General features: G+C 40.1%; 1 protein-coding gene across 1 annotated transcript in view; it reads right to left on the reverse strand.

Moving 5' to 3' along the window:
* The window catches only part of NUP210 (nucleoporin 210), a 124373-nt gene that overhangs the window by 81529 nt on the left and 27072 nt on the right, over nucleotides 1-15772 (reverse strand). Inside the window, exons 5-11 of the mRNA XM_039546052.1 lie at nucleotides 14593-14743; nucleotides 9615-9747; nucleotides 8507-8665; nucleotides 7181-7249; nucleotides 6742-6848; nucleotides 5257-5397; nucleotides 3655-3792 (exon numbers count right to left, since the gene is read on the reverse strand). Of these exons, the coding sequence (XP_039401986.1) occupies nucleotides 3655-3792; nucleotides 5257-5397; nucleotides 6742-6848; nucleotides 7181-7249; nucleotides 8507-8665; nucleotides 9615-9747; nucleotides 14593-14743 (898 nt within the window). The remainder of the gene's footprint in view (nucleotides 1-3654; nucleotides 3793-5256; nucleotides 5398-6741; nucleotides 6849-7180; nucleotides 7250-8506; nucleotides 8666-9614; nucleotides 9748-14592; nucleotides 14744-15772) is intronic.

A 15772-nucleotide genomic window follows, 5' to 3' on the forward strand; every position in this document is an offset into this window, starting at 1 on the left:
TCCTTAATACCATCGAAAACGGTCAAATGTGTTTTTTCCTTTCTAAATACTTTCAGGAGAAGAACCTCTCTTGCATTCCAGGTGAGGTCTTGGGCATTGAGTCCAAGTGGACCTTGTTCAGGACCTCAATCGTTGAGGCAGCCATGAAAAGCTGTGGCCTGAAGGCAGTTGGTCCGCTGATGGACTCCAGTGGTGAGGGAAGCTGACAAGTCAAAGGAGGCGGCCTGCCGAGCAATGCTCGCGAACCAGACTCCTGATATGGCTGAGAGGTACTGGCTGGCTAAGAGTGCTGCAGCTGGGGCGGTTGTTGAAGCCAAAGCCCAGGCTTGGGAGGAGTTTGGAGAGACCTTGGATAATGACTACCAGATAGCCTCAAAGGTGTTCTGGCAAACCATTTGTCGCTTTAAAAGGGGTCAGCGGGACGTTGCCAAGTCTGTACTCAGTAAGGGTGGTGAAACACTGACTTCGATTAAGGAGATTGTCAAGAGGTGGAAGGAGCACTTTAAGGAACTCCTCAAGTCGATGGACATGCTCCCCCTCCAGGAGGCAGCACCGGACACCTCCGGTGAGATCGGATCTATTTCTGATGCTGAGGTCGTTACAGCAGTAAAGTGCCTTCGTAGTGGTAAGGTAGCAGAGGTGGACAAGATTCGCCTGGAGATGCTGAAATCACTAGACAATGTTGGGCTGTCGTGGTTAATGTGCCTGTTCAGTGTTGCATGGATGGCGCTCCGGACTGGCAAACCAGAGCGGTGGTCCCAATCTTTAAGAAAGGAGACCAGAGCATGTGTTACAACTATAAGGGGATCACACTCCTCAGCCTCCCTGGCAAAGCCTATGCCACGGTGCTGGAAAGAAGATTACACCCATTAGCTGAACCTCAGATTCAGGAGGAACAATATGGATTCCATCCTGGCCGTGGAACAATGGACCAGCTCTTTGCTCTCTTGCAGATACTTGAGGGGTCGTGGGAATTTGCTAATCCAGTTTATCTTTGTTTTGTAGACCTGGAGAAAGAATATGACCACGTTCCACGAGATGTCTTGTGGGAAGTGCTGTGGGAGTATGAGGTGTCAGTGCCGCTTCTGCGTGTTATCTGTCCCTCTATTCTCGGAGGGAGAGCTGCGCTCATATTCTTGGCATCAAGTCGAGTTCGTGCATGGTGGGCATTGGACTCCACCAAGAATGCGTCTTGTCTCCACTGCTGTTCATGATTTTCATGGACAGGATATCAAGGCGCAGCCAAGCTGTGGAGTGCATCTGGAAGAGGGACTCAGAGGTGGCATCTCTGCTGTTTGCAGCTAATGTCCTTGCTTCTTCAGACTGTGATCTCAGTTGCTCACTCGAACATTTCGCTGCTGAGTGTGAAACAGTTGGGATGAGAATCAGCACCTCCAAATCAGAGGTCATGATCCTCTCCCGGAAGAAAGTGAACTGCTCTCTCCAGATGAGGGGGCAGCAGCTTCCCCTAGTGGATAAGTTCAAGTATCTAGGGGTCTTGTTCACGAGTGATGGCAAAGGGGAGTGTGAGATCAACCAGCGGATTGGTGCGGCAGCAATGCAGGCGCTGTACCTATCCGTGATGGTAAAGTGGGAGCTGAGTTCTGATCCAAGCTCTCTGTTTACAGGTCAATCTACGTCTTCATCCTCATCTATGGTCGTGAACTTTGAATAATGGCCGAAAGGACGAGATCGCGGATACAAGTGGCGGAAATGAGGTTTCTCCGCACGGTAGCTGGGCTTACTCTTCGAGATAGGGTGAGGAGATCGGCTATACAGGAGGGCCTCGGAATAGAGCTGCTACTCCTCTGGAACAAGCGGAGCCAGCTGAGGTGGTTCGAGCACCTAATAAGGATGCCCCCTCAGGGGCTTCCATTGGAAATCTACTAGGCACATCCCACTGGGCAGAGGCCCTGAGGTCAACCCAGGACACGCTGGAGGGATTATATCTCCCGGGTGGCCTGGGAACGCTGGAGAATGCCCCCAGGAGGAGCTGGAACCTGTTGTGGAGGAAAAAGGAGGTCTGGTCCTCCCTACTCTCCATGCTGCCACCGTGACTCTCACAAGGAATAGCTGCATAAAGGAAAAAGAAGACGACGACGACAACTTTCTCCAGCTAAAGGGAAAGGGAACATAAGGTATACTTAAAATGAAAGCCGTTTTCAATATTTTACATTTCAAATGCTGTACATTTCAAAACCTTCCCCCCTCCTCCTTTTCTGTATTTTCAATAAATTGTTAACAATGATTTGTCATGGCATGTTTGCCATGGTACCAAGCAGGCTGAGGTCTCTGTACATCAAACCTCAAACCTTGTTTACTGTTGGACAGTTAGGATCATTGTAATCCCTGTGACTCTGGGCCCCTTTATTCCATCTAAATTAATACAGTGCTACTGTAAATGTAGATTAGGTAAAATTTTTCAGAAGACCCACTTTACAATTTAAGGAAATAAAAGCAGACCATCTAAAGATTTATTTTTTATGAAAATCAATGTAACCAGTTGGACATTTTATACAGCGCTAACCACCATGGCACAAAAAAATAGATTAAAAGAAGAAACAAAGGAACATTTTGAAAGAGCATGTGCTAAATGTTCAACTCTCCATCGGGGACAACCAACTTGAGTTACAGCAATGTAATTGAAATGTGCAACAGTGCTGGGCATTTTTACATGGTTATGTATAGGGTAACTGAGTATGAGCTGAATTCTGGCCTCTGACAGGTGAAAATCCAGTTGAAGCCAATGATGTCAATGGTATCATTCCAAATTTACAACACTGTGAAAGAGCAGAATTTGGCCCTGTACGAAGTGCAAAAATAAGCCATTCAAATCTCGTTTTACCATATGTAGGCTGCTTCGTATCTTTTCCTGGACAGTTTGATTAAAGAAAAGACTCATATCTCAGCGCACACATATTCCAAGTGGATAGACAGGAACTGCACATGTAATATTTTTGAGGCCAAATGTGTTGGGAAATCTTCATTTAGCGACCGCCTCAAGGGTTCCAATTTTGATTCTGTAAACAGTATACAAAAAGGTTCCAGTGGAGCACATTCAAAAGATGGTTTGGTTTAATAGTGTGCCTTGGCAAGCATGGCAGCATGAGAAGGGCAGGAGGAGCACAAGAAAGAGGAGAATTTAAAAAATCACTGTTGTTGAATCTACTGTAAATATAGCTGTGGCCTTTGCTTTCCAATAACCATGCTATTGGTACAGCTAGGGAGACAGGCAGGGAACAAAGGATGCCAACATCAATGCTCTAGGGAGCTGCTCACTCATCTTAAGATGGCTTCTCGGCAGTCACTATGCCAACTAATTCAGGAAACCTATTTGCAATAAATTAAGTGCCTCTCTCATTGCCTGAAATCTGTCACACTCAATTATCGTGAAGTTTGGCTTTTTTGTGATTATGCTTTACTTTAAAAGGTACTGACAACAGAGACAAAAATAACAGAGGTGCAACTCTTTTTAAAGCAGTTACCAGTCAGTGCAATTGAACTCCAGTGAAATTCCACCAAACACACTTTTAGGGTGAACATGTCTGCAGCATCCAGAGTTAATATGTAGCAGCAGATTCCACAAACAACTACTGGCCTCACTGAATCTGCCAGAGTGACACTCCCTGCATTTAGATGGCTTCCTTAGCATACCTTTATTGTGTACTGATAGGCTCCTGCCTTTGGCTGCCATGGAAATGTCAAAATGCTCGGTGAAAGGATAATGGGAACATAAATTTCAACTTCTTGCTGGTTTCGTACTGGTACAGGCAATGTATGAACACCTCCATCCTATAATAAGTAACAGCATGTACAATTATAAATGACATTCATAGCACTTGTTAAAAGAAAATTCTGTATTTATTTCTAAATAGGTTACTGAGGAAACACACACACAGAAAAAAGGATATATTTAGCACCATTTTTTTTAACTATTGGCTCTGCACTTCCTGTGAGCAAATTAGCAAGTCATTGGAACAATGCCTACCCTATATTAGATAAATATTACCACTGTCATCACTCTGGAGCCATGGATGAACATCACAATTTACTGGCAAATTAAGTAACAAGGAGCCCACTTATCCCTTCTCCACTCCTTGTGCTTCATAACCCTTCTTCACACCCTGCTCAGCCCCCACCTGCTACAGTCTGTTCAGTGGGAAAGGGGCAGATTGTTGGTGGAGAATAATGCATCTATGCCCAAGGAAGGGATTCTTAATACCATACTCTGAAAATGGCTGTTAAGTTGCCATCAAGAGCCTTCCATGACTATGATTCCCAATGAAGATGTAATTCCCCCTGCTGTTGCTCCTGCTGGGGCTCTGAAAGCACTGCAAGTCTCGCAGACCTTGGGGAGGCCTTTTCAGAGAAGCTGACAGAGAGAGGCCGACTGCATGAAGCAGAGGGTGGAATTGGTTCATCACTTTCAAGGAGCGGCTAGGAAGAGATTCGAGAACAAATGTGTCTCAGTATCTGAACCCCGTCAAGTTTCAGACATAAAACCAAATCACTGAATGGAGAGGAACCCTTCCAAACTGAAGTGCCCTAGTGGCTGCATACTTGGCAGCCACCATGACTGGCCAGGTAGCATAAAAGTTTAATCAATATTCATTTTAAGAGGCTTGTGGGCTGGTACGTTTGGCAGGTCTTCTTTCTAGCTTTTAATGATCACTTACCAAATGACAGAAAGTGTCCCAAAATTTAATGTAATGCAAAGCAGGGCCAGGACATGGCACAGTGAGTCAGAATTTCCCTACACACAGTAGTAAGCCTTGACATTTACTCAGAGTATGTGACTGGGCCCTTAGTCAGCACCCTGCTACTAGTCATGCCCACGTACTCTGGGTAGCTACCAGGGAAGAAATTCAGAGCAGTGCATTTCAATCACTCTAAATAAGAGGTAAATGGCACACAGCTAGGAATCAATCTTGCAACCCTTACTCAGGCAAAACATCTATTATTCATTCTTTCTATTTTTGTACCATTCAGGAGTCCCACCTACAGACCAGAACCCCATTGTGTTAGGCACTGTATAAATACAGAACAAAAACAATTGCTGAGCATTTTGCTTAAATAAGGAATTCAGGCTCTGCCCCCTCGTCCATTTATATATGTTCTTATTTTTGTGTGGCTTAGTCATTTCATTCCTATTTTTTATTTCAGAGGAGTGTACCAATAAAAAGATTCTGATGTGGGTGTACTTGATAATTTTTCTAAGCATATGAGCAAACGAGAACATTTTTTAGTAAGACATACCTGATCTACTACAGATGTTAAAGCAGCATCGATAATAGTTTGACCCTTCTTTATTGCTTTCACATAGTGATATGATCCATTCAGAGAGGATTTCAGAATCTCAAAATATTCTTCAGACAATTCTGTATTAATTCTGATATTCTGAAATTAAAATATATTGCTTATGTGTTGCCAGGGATTAACAACTTTGAGGAATACATTTCAGGACAGCAAAAAATATTATTTTGTTAAAAAAAATAATCAGAAAATCCAACCAGAAAAAAAGTCACACTACACATATATGGTCAACTTACAAACAAATAAATCCTCAAATATCCAACCTTGCTCTCAGACAAATCAGTAAGATTAAGCTAAAATTTCCAAGTTTAGGTGCTTGAGATTAGAAAGCTAAATAAGGTTTTCAGATGTGCTGAGCAGACAGCTTCCAAAACAGATCACTCATGTAGGTGAATTAATATGGATTCAGATGCCTAACCTGAGGTACTGAAGTTTGAAAATGTTGACATATACAATGTAACTGTATAACATTTGTTTACATTATTTATAACTATATATAGTTCTAACAAGCTTATCTGAAATTCAGGCATATAAGAGGGTTTTTTCCCCCCTTTAAGAAAGACATCATCAAGTGCATCAAGATCATCTTATTGGTTTCCTGTGGGACAGAGTACTAGCATCCAAAAACACTTCTATCATCATAATTTAAGAGAATTTATTTCCATCAAAAACAACCTCTAATTTTGCAGGAAATGACATCACTACTTCTACCACTAAACAGATTTTACAACTTCCAATTTCTCTATTTTGTCATCCTTAATATACAAGGAAATATATGAATTATTTCGCTAATAACAAATTTCTTCATAATTTGGGTTAAAACTTACACCGGTGTAGTTATGTGGTATGGGGTGTGAAAACACCACACCCTGAACAACATAACTATGCCAACAACCCGCCCCCCCAGTGCATACAAAGCTATGCCGACAGAAGAGTGCTTGTGTTGGTGTAACTGATGTACTTGTGGTGGTGTTCCTCCTACCCTGGAAGAAAAACTCCTCCTGTCAATATATGTTGCGTCTACACTGGCGGCTACATCTGTGTAATCACGTAAATGTACTCCATAAAACTAGAGAAGAAACACCTTTCACAAGAGGTTCAAAAAAGATTTAATACCTTGAAAATGTCTGCTAACTACACTTGGTGCTCATCCTTACTGGCTGCATTGGTTTGGAAGTTTCATTCTATCATAAAACTTGCAGAGATGCAGCACGCCCACCAACATCCTCTCAATTTTTCTGTCACATGTCCTAAGATGTGTCCTGACAGAGCTACCCAGCATGCTTTTTAACAACAAAAAATTTATAACTTTCCAAGTCTGTGTAAGTAAAGGGCTGCTTAGCTAATTGCACAAAATTTTTTACAGATTTGCTAGACACACAACGTCCAGTAACACAGAATAGAAACATACACCAACACTGCACTTACATCAGATAAATACACCTTATTACTTGATTTGTCATATGCTTCTATTGTAATTTCATAAAGTCTGCCGGTTTCTAGGACCCATCTGTCACCAGGATGAATTGTAAATCCTGTAAAACAGAAAACATTCAAACAGCATAGACCAGAAGGCCAGCTATGTGATGAACTACTATGTATCATATATTCACAAACATTTTGGTTCATAAAATTTAAAGATGTGCTTTAATTGCTAAAGACTAATGGTGGGGAAACAAAATTGCTTAGTATGAAACATTTTCTTCTTAAAAAGACATTTCTACTATACTATAATTTATATATGTGAGCAGGTACAGGGACTTAGATACCATATGCACCAATACTGCAGAGAGGCATTGATACAGGTATATAGTTTGAGAATTTGTTAAAGAAATAAACACTCTGAAGAATAACAGCAAATACTAACCTAAATATCCAGGATCCACAACATAGATAGTGCTGTTTGGTAATCTGGAAGCACCTTGCATGCGAATACCTGCAATCTCAGTCAAGGAACTAAAAGGCTTTGAAAGAAGAACATTAAAACTAACTTTTGGCTGGGACTGCTTTCATGGCTATTTAAAACTGACTCCATGTTCCTGAAAAGAAGGACAAAAAAAATGCTAGCTCCCTTAAGAGTGAGCATTTCTGGGCTGGCCCCATTAAATAAGGGGCTAGCAGGGTAGCCCAGTGTCCTGCTGGCCAGTGTGCAATGGTGGCCACCCACTCAAATGTGATGAGGAAGGCCTCAGGATTGTCCCCAGGCCCCATCTTCGTGAGCCTTAGGGGGAGCCCAGGCGTTGGGGCTATATGAGAGATATGATTGCCCTCTATAAATACATCAGAGGGATAAATACCAGGGAGGGAGAGGAATTATTTAAGTTCAGTACCAATGTGGACACAAGAACAAATGGATATAAACTGGCCATCAGGAAGTTTACACTTGAAATTAGATGAAGGTTTCTAACCATTAGAAGTTCTGAAACAGTCTGCCACGGGGAGTAGTGGAGGCAAAAGACATATCTGGTTTCAAGACTAAGCTTGATAAATTTATGGAGGGGATTGTATGATGGGATGGCCTAATTTTGGCAATTAATTTATCTTTGACTATTAACGGTAAATATGCCCTGGGTGTCTGGCTGGTGAGTCTTGCCCACATGCTCAGAGTTTAGCTGATCACCCTATTTAGGGTTGGGAAGGAATTTTCCCCCAGGGCAGATTGGCAGAGGCCCTGGGGTTTTTTTGCCTTCCTCTGCAGCATGGAGCACGGGTCACTTGCTGGAGGATTCTCTACCCCTTGAAGTCTTTAAACCGTGATTTGAGGACTTCAGTGGCTCAGATATAGGTTAGGGGGTTGTTACAAGAGTGGATGGGTGAGATTCTGTGGCCTGCATTGTGCAGGAGGTCAGACTAGATGATCATAATGGTCCCTTCTGACCTTAAAAATCTATGATTCTATGAAAATACACTCACACACACACACACCCTCCTCTTCCCTCCCACTAAGGTAACAGGCAAGATAATTTAATGCATCTTTTCCAGCCCTAAAGCCCTAATTTCTAGGAGCATGTCAAGGTATCTGGAGATAGTGGTGTGACTGAACTCACAAGAATGTTGCTTTCTACACCTCTGTCAGCTAGTGCTGATTTTCAGACCACTGGGCAAAGCATGAATAGTTTTATCTTGGTGTGTGGCAGAGAGTGGAAAATCTGCCTCTTGACATCAGGCATTGAGCACCCCATTGAAAGGATATTTTTGTGCCCCAGCACTAGGTTAATTTGTCCCTGCTGCAATGCAGTTACTGTTGATGTTGCCTGATCCAGCTTGGCAACAGGCCGAGCTGGGTCTCCCTCAGGACCAAGGATGTTGTTCTGAAGCTGCAGTTCATAGTGATCTGAAGGCATCATTAATTCTGTACATGAAGCAAGAAGACACATAAAACAACACAAGCTGACGTGTCACTATTTGGACCCTGTTAATCAGTAATAATTAACTTTTTATTTGATGCCTAGCGCATGTTAAATTGGCGCTTTAAATAGTTTTGTAGAAAATGCATTTTCTACACCCAGGCATGAAGCATAATCTAAGCTAGATGAATAAAATAATAATTTTTTCCCATTGCTGAAGAATCCAAGTAAAATTGCCTTCCTGCTTAAAAGAGAATGAAATCAGAACAATTTCTGGTCTTGGCAAAGGGAACTTTTTACATGAGCAACTGAAATCCATGCCGCTGCATCCCATACTGCCAGCTAGAGAGCTGAAGTAGGTCTAAGTGAATACATTATTTCATATCTGGTTTCTTAAAATAACTCCCATCAACAATATTGCAAGTTTCTTGTACTTGTACCTGTATCTTATAAACAAATCTCCCCATTCTCTGAAATTGGTATGCAGCTAGTTCAATTCTTCTCCAATTTTCATATTAATTTGCCAAGAAAAATGGAGTAACATCTAAATCAGGCATTTCACAAAGTGAATGAGGCCTTTCTGTGGAAAACAAATGCACTAAAAATTCAAATGTTTTCCCAATATAAAAAGCAGATGAACATGTCTGAATAATACAAACCTGGATCCCAAACTTGCAAACTGTTATGCATGTGCTCAAATTTATGCACATGACTAATCCTTAATAAGACTACTCCTACATAGAAGATAAGCATATGCATAAGTGTTTGCATGATGAGAGAAGGGGAGGAGGAGATAAAGGAAATTTCATCATAATTTTGATTATGAAAGTTTAACAATCTAAGGTGAATTTAAGACAATTTCCTTATCAGTACACACAATATTTTAATTTTCTACTCATAGGTGACAAATTCACACGGAATGTGGAATATTAAGAAAAATGGAGGAAGACAAACCTGTAATCTTGCCTTGTCTTATTTTCTGAACTTTATATTGAAGTGATGTTCCTACCAGCAGGTAGATATCATAAGCTGGATTTAGAAGAATGTTTTCCAAAATAAGCAACCTGACTTCTGCTGGATGTACATTCTATTGGTTAAAAGAAAAAACAAAAGCCACATTTTAAAGTAACAAACATACTCATTTAAAAAAAGCTTCATAATCCACAAATAAAAAATATGTATAAAGTTATTTCTGTCCTGAAGAACAGTTTAATACCACCACTTTTCTAATGGCAATAGAACTCAAAGCACATAGTGGTGCACAGAAGCACAGCTTCACTTGCACCATCAGCAATGGATGCTAAAGGAGATAAGCAAAATGAGACATCTGAAGATATCTGAGCAGGGTCAAACCAATCAACAGTTAACTTAATGATTAATGTGTAAAAGGTCAAGTGATGAATACAACGATGAGGTCTCAGATACACAGAGATGAGGAATATTTGACCATGAAAGAAGACAAGCAAAATAAATAAATAAAACTGGCCAGGGTGTTAGAGACAAGGTAATCAAAATATTTTGGTCACAATCATTCCTCTCTAATCATTACAATAGTACTTGTACACCTCTTATTTAAGATCAACCAGTGTTTTCATAAAGCCTTCCACAATTGCTCACAAAATTTTGTAACTTGAAAAACCTTAATGTTGGCACACTTCTAGGGCTTTTGGCTTGTTTGAAGTGTACCATTTAATAAATATTGATGGCTAAGAATATCACATGACTAGACAGAAAAAGACTGGATTTCAGTGAAAGAATATACACGTCTTCTGCTCTTCTGCAGTGCTGGAAAAAAGGTAAGTGTATCATAAACATTTGTATCTGTTTGTGCTGTGCAGGGAGCATTTTTATAAGGGTCCAAGCAGATTAAATGTAGCAGCACTCCAAAAGTCTGTACTGTACCATGCATCATACCAAACTGTTACAGATTTTTTTTTTAATATGACTTCCCAAAATAGGACAAGCTTAGTAGGTATTTGCTACAAGTGTTTTTCTTTTTACACTACAGTGCAGCAAACATTTAATTTATTTAATTGCATGACAGTTTTGAAATGCTTCAGAGGAGACATTTGGGTGTATCACATGCAAAATACTTTTATGAAGAACTGGCATTTACATATTTACCAGATAGACTTAAGAGTGGATTCTCCATTTTTTTTAAGTACTGGGAAAAAAATTTAACTTCATCACACGTTTAAAATCCCCCCCACGTATATTCCAATCTATGGCCTAGATTAAAAATGTTGCATATTGTTAAAGCCTGCAGTTCTATGCTTGAGGGCTTACATTTCTTGAGGGTGGAGAGGTGAAGAGAAAAGTGAGGCTTTGGGGAGGAAATTGCTGTTAAATACTCAAAGAAGCTTGAAAGAAGCCAGTTTTAATTTACTGGCAAAGTAACATGTACTACCATGTGAGAGGCTACAGGGTGAGTTACTGTGCAGCAAGTCAGGGTGTGACTCTATAGCACATCATCTTGCGATGCAGTAACATCCCATGTGGACACTGCTACAGTGCACTGAAAGTCCAGGAGTGTGGCTTGAAAGCATAGTATGCTAACTGTCAGTGCACCGCAGCGTTGTCCACATGGAACTTGATTCACAGAGAGCCGGTGTGCTATAGATTCACCCTGGCTTGCCACAAATTAACTTGCTCTGTAATTTGCCAGCTATCCCTTGCACAAACTGGTGCCAACAGTGCTGCAGAGTGCATTGGCATAGCCAGTACTACCAGCAGAAAAGTTTCCAGGTTAACAATGCCGGCCCTGACCTCCAGCTCAATCCAACTGGCCATGGCATGGTTTTAAGCACTCTGAGAACTGACTCTGATTAGAAAAGTCTACTAAATAGTGGTTACACCAGGAAGTGAATAAAAATCTCAATTAGCAAATAATAATTTAAAATGTATAGCATTTTCCAATCAAGAACCTTAAAGTTCTTTACTGACATTAATAAACTTCACAATTCAACAGAATACTAATGCCATTTCACACATGGGGAAACTGAGGCATAGAGTGTATAAGTAATTAGTCCACACTGCTGCAGCCAGGAAAATATATATAGTGAAGAGTTCATGAATCATGTGTGCTTTCAGCCACTAAATCATGCTTCCTCTTATGATCAGATGTTCTCTCCTTATGGTCTTTTGCATATCCAGGTAGAACAACTTAGGAGGCTTGGTGCATTGAAAGTTTGTTCATATTTTGGTTTATTCTTAATAGGAAAAAAAAATAAGAAGGTGCAGGGTAATAGGAAATCCTTGGATTTTTTTATTAACAGGGAATTTAATTTACTTATGTATAGATGGATATCTCTTATATCCTTTCCTTTTTATGCAAGCCATTTATATTTGCCGTTATATCCCAAAGACATGACAAAAAGTGTTTATAAAAAATGAAAGTGGTCATAAAGCAGTGAACATACTGAAGCTGCAAAACGTAGTGCTCTGTCCTTCTTCTAACTTTCAGGTTTACTGTCCTGGATAGTGGGACAAACACCAAGAACCTGGGTGATATCCTGAGCCCACAAAAGTCAATAGGAGTTTTGCCAGTGACTTCAGTGGAGTCAGGATTTCAATGCAAGAATTCAGCCACAAATTATGTTCTGCATCATAGCACAGCCCACAAATTCTGTGGCCCTTTAGAATTTGTTGACTGCCTGTCACACTCTGCAATAGCTGCAGATGCAAAAAGCTTGTCCCTGCAGCAGCTCAAACAAGGAAGCAATTCCAAATTATACACTGTTCAGCAATGCTACAGAAGGATGGGGTGGAGGGCATCTGCTCAATTTAATCTTGTGGAGAATACAATTTCTGGAGGCAAGCACACAATGGATAATCTGAGATCTGGAAATGCATTTTTGTCAGGGTGGTCCAACATACCTTTGTTTGACATGTCTTCTAAAATTGCTATGGTATTTGTGTGTAACTCCTTTGTTTATAAAATTAGGAATATGCAATACACTACACAAAACCAAATTCTTTTCTATTCCATTTGCTTGAGGGATGTTGCACTGAAAACACATGTGGTCTGGCAGCAGTGAAAGATTTAAGGACAATAGTAATAATGCAAGTCATATAAAGTTCTGAACAGGATACTATTATTTCAATCAAAATTCACAGAATGATGCCAGAACCAATGCAGAAAAAAATAAATACAAAGACAAAAAACAAAAACAACTACAACTGGCTAAGAACCACAGCAAAAATAAACATTACTAATACCGGGCCATACTCTGATCTCATCAGCAATAGTGTGAATCTGGAGTAATTGCAAGGAGTAGAGCAGAATTACTTTTCAATTGCACCACTGAAACCAAAATAAGGCCTTTAAAATGCACTATTTTTGTACTTTTAAATAATATTTTCAGAGAACGTAGATTATTTAACCAATACCTGAAAAATGTAAACCAATATATTTTGTTTAATAGCGAAACTGGCAATATATCAAGTAATTGCATACAGATACTGGATGGATTTTTTAAAAATACTGTAAGTGAACATTTATTTCTTAAATATTGCAAAGTTTAAAATACTAATGAAATGCAAAACATTCCTGTAAGAAATAACCCAAAAAGATAAATGTCTGTTAAGTAGATTATACTAACAGAAAGGACAATTTCATTACTAGGGTTAAAATGAAAACAAGTTACTGTAGATTACAAAGAAATGAATAGAATAAATCGATAGGAGAGCTGGGAAAAAGGCCAATGCTATAGTTAAACACACTTGTTTATTAGCATTTGATCTCACTGCTTTCTGAGACTGGAATCTAATGAGGCAGAATTGATTACAAAATGAGGATTGATACGATGCAAGGAACTAAGGGGGTGGTCTCAATTCAACACAATGCGCAACATAGAAAAATCCATCGGATAAATCTTTAATATTTGTTGACAGGGAGCCAGAGAGCCAAAACCTCATTCCACAATGAATGCTGATAATCACCGAGCAGTGGGAATGCTTCTATTTGGTAGCAGTAGTACATCTAGGCTCCAATTCAGCAAGGTACCTAACTGTGTGTCCCTCACTTGAGTCAGGCTGACAACTTGCATGCTTAAAGATACACGTGTTTAGGTGTCTTCCTGAATCAAGGCCCTGTTGAGCTACACAATGCTGCACAGCATTAAGTGAAGGCCAGAATCTGGCAGATGTTGTCCCAGGATATTAATAAACAAAAATTAATAGTAGCAACACTTATTTAAAAATGCATGATGTCAAAGCACTGTGCAAATATCCAAGTGTCATTATGCTCTGATTCAAAGACAATAAACTTGGAATCCCAAGATGCCACTTTTTTTCATTATCACTTTTCAACTTCCAGTAGAAGTTTGCACAGTTTACAAGCGAACAGCTGCTTTTATAACTGGGAGCCTTGCATAATCTGGGATTTCAAAAGAAAGCTGTTTTATTTCTGGCTTGCACAACACCACAATAAGTTCATGTTATTAAGTATTTGTCTTACAACAGTGATTAGAGAAATGAGAGCCCCACTGCACTAGGTGCCATATAAACAGAGTGAAAGGCGGTCTCTGCCCTGAAGAGCTAGTGATCGAAGAGAAGGAAAAGAAATTGTGAATTTGGAATGCATTCCTTTGTAAAACAAACTAAACAACACAGGAACAAGATATCTACATGATCATGTCACAGAGTCAGGTTTAGAAACTAGCTTTGGGACCCACATCATCTGGGGAGCTCATTAAACAGGATAACTGCACTATTCATCCCGAGTGCTGGGCAAAAATCAATGGAGTAGTATTGGCAACCACCTCAGGAAAAGCCACATAATCTACCCATTGGTAAAGGGGGGGGGAGTGCTACAGATAAAGGAAGAGATGTTGGAGTGGGGTATGTAGTAATATGTGAGGGAAAATTAATGTGGCTCCAGGGAAGTTCTGCCATGAAAATAAAAAATAAATGAACTGTGTGAATTTCTTACCTTATAAACAGATTCCTGTATTCTTGCTTTTAATTTGGAACTCCCTGTTTTCATTCCAGACACCAGAACGGTGTCTCCTTGTTTGGCAACTTTTTCCATCTCTGATATATAGGAAGGCGGTATGTAGGTAGATTCTAAGAATCTGAGTATACTGAAAAGTGAACAGAACAACTTTATGAGACAAGAGTCATGAATAATGTATGCTAACCCAGGTCAGAACTACAGTATTGTCTACTTCTAGCACAAATGCCCACAGCACATGTAAGGTGCTTATCTTAAGCCAGGAAGGAGAGGCTCAATTTTCACTTATATTCCTGAACACACAAATGTTAAATTAAGCTTTCATGGGTGCTGTTTGGGCTTGTGTAGCACTGGAAAACAGATGGCTGTAATACCTATGTGCAGGTCCCTTTTCTAACCTGTACTGCGACTGTTAGGCGTAACTGTAGTCAGTACCAAGAAAATTCAGAGTTCACATTGTATTCTGCAATGGACATATAGTGTACAATACATCTCTGTGCTCTGACACTGTGGTACTCCGGCTTCTATGGCTAATTTGTGTAGTGACTGGGATAGAAGTGCATCTGAAGCCTATGTATAGAAGGCAGGACCTTCTTAGAGACATACAGGAAACACGGACAAAGTATCTCCAATGATGTTTCCAGTCTGCGTATAGAGGACTCTCTAGATCAGTGAGGTATGGTAAATGGGAAAGGCACTGAGGTTCTGTTTGTGATTAGGAGAACATTATGGTGTTTGGCTCAAGTGAACTAGAAGGGTGTTTGATGTGAAGTGGATAGGAAGTGCTGATTACATGGGTATGGGCAGTATGTAAGTTATGTATTTTGTGATCTCTGTTGGAAATTTAGATGAGGTATAGTAATTAGGAGAAAAGGAATTTCTGGTGGTCAGGATCTGGGTAGGTGTTGATAACAAGGTCAAATTTTGAAGTTTGCTTGCAAAAAAACACCAAAAACAATACTTAGGATGAAATTTTCCAAGGAGCTGAATGATGTTAGGCACCACTAAATTTCAATGGGAGTTCAGCAACTTAACTCCCTCGGGTTTCTTTAAAAAACAGCCTTAAACTCCGAATTTCTTGCTTCAAAATTTTTTTGGGGGGGGGAAGGGGTTAACACCACCACTTTATTTAAAATATTATATGTTAAAAGTGTGACAG

Source organism: Mauremys reevesii, linkage group 7, assembly GCF_016161935.1.
Source record: "Mauremys reevesii isolate NIE-2019 linkage group 7, ASM1616193v1, whole genome shotgun sequence".
NCBI lineage: Eukaryota > Metazoa > Chordata > Testudines > Geoemydidae > Mauremys > Mauremys reevesii.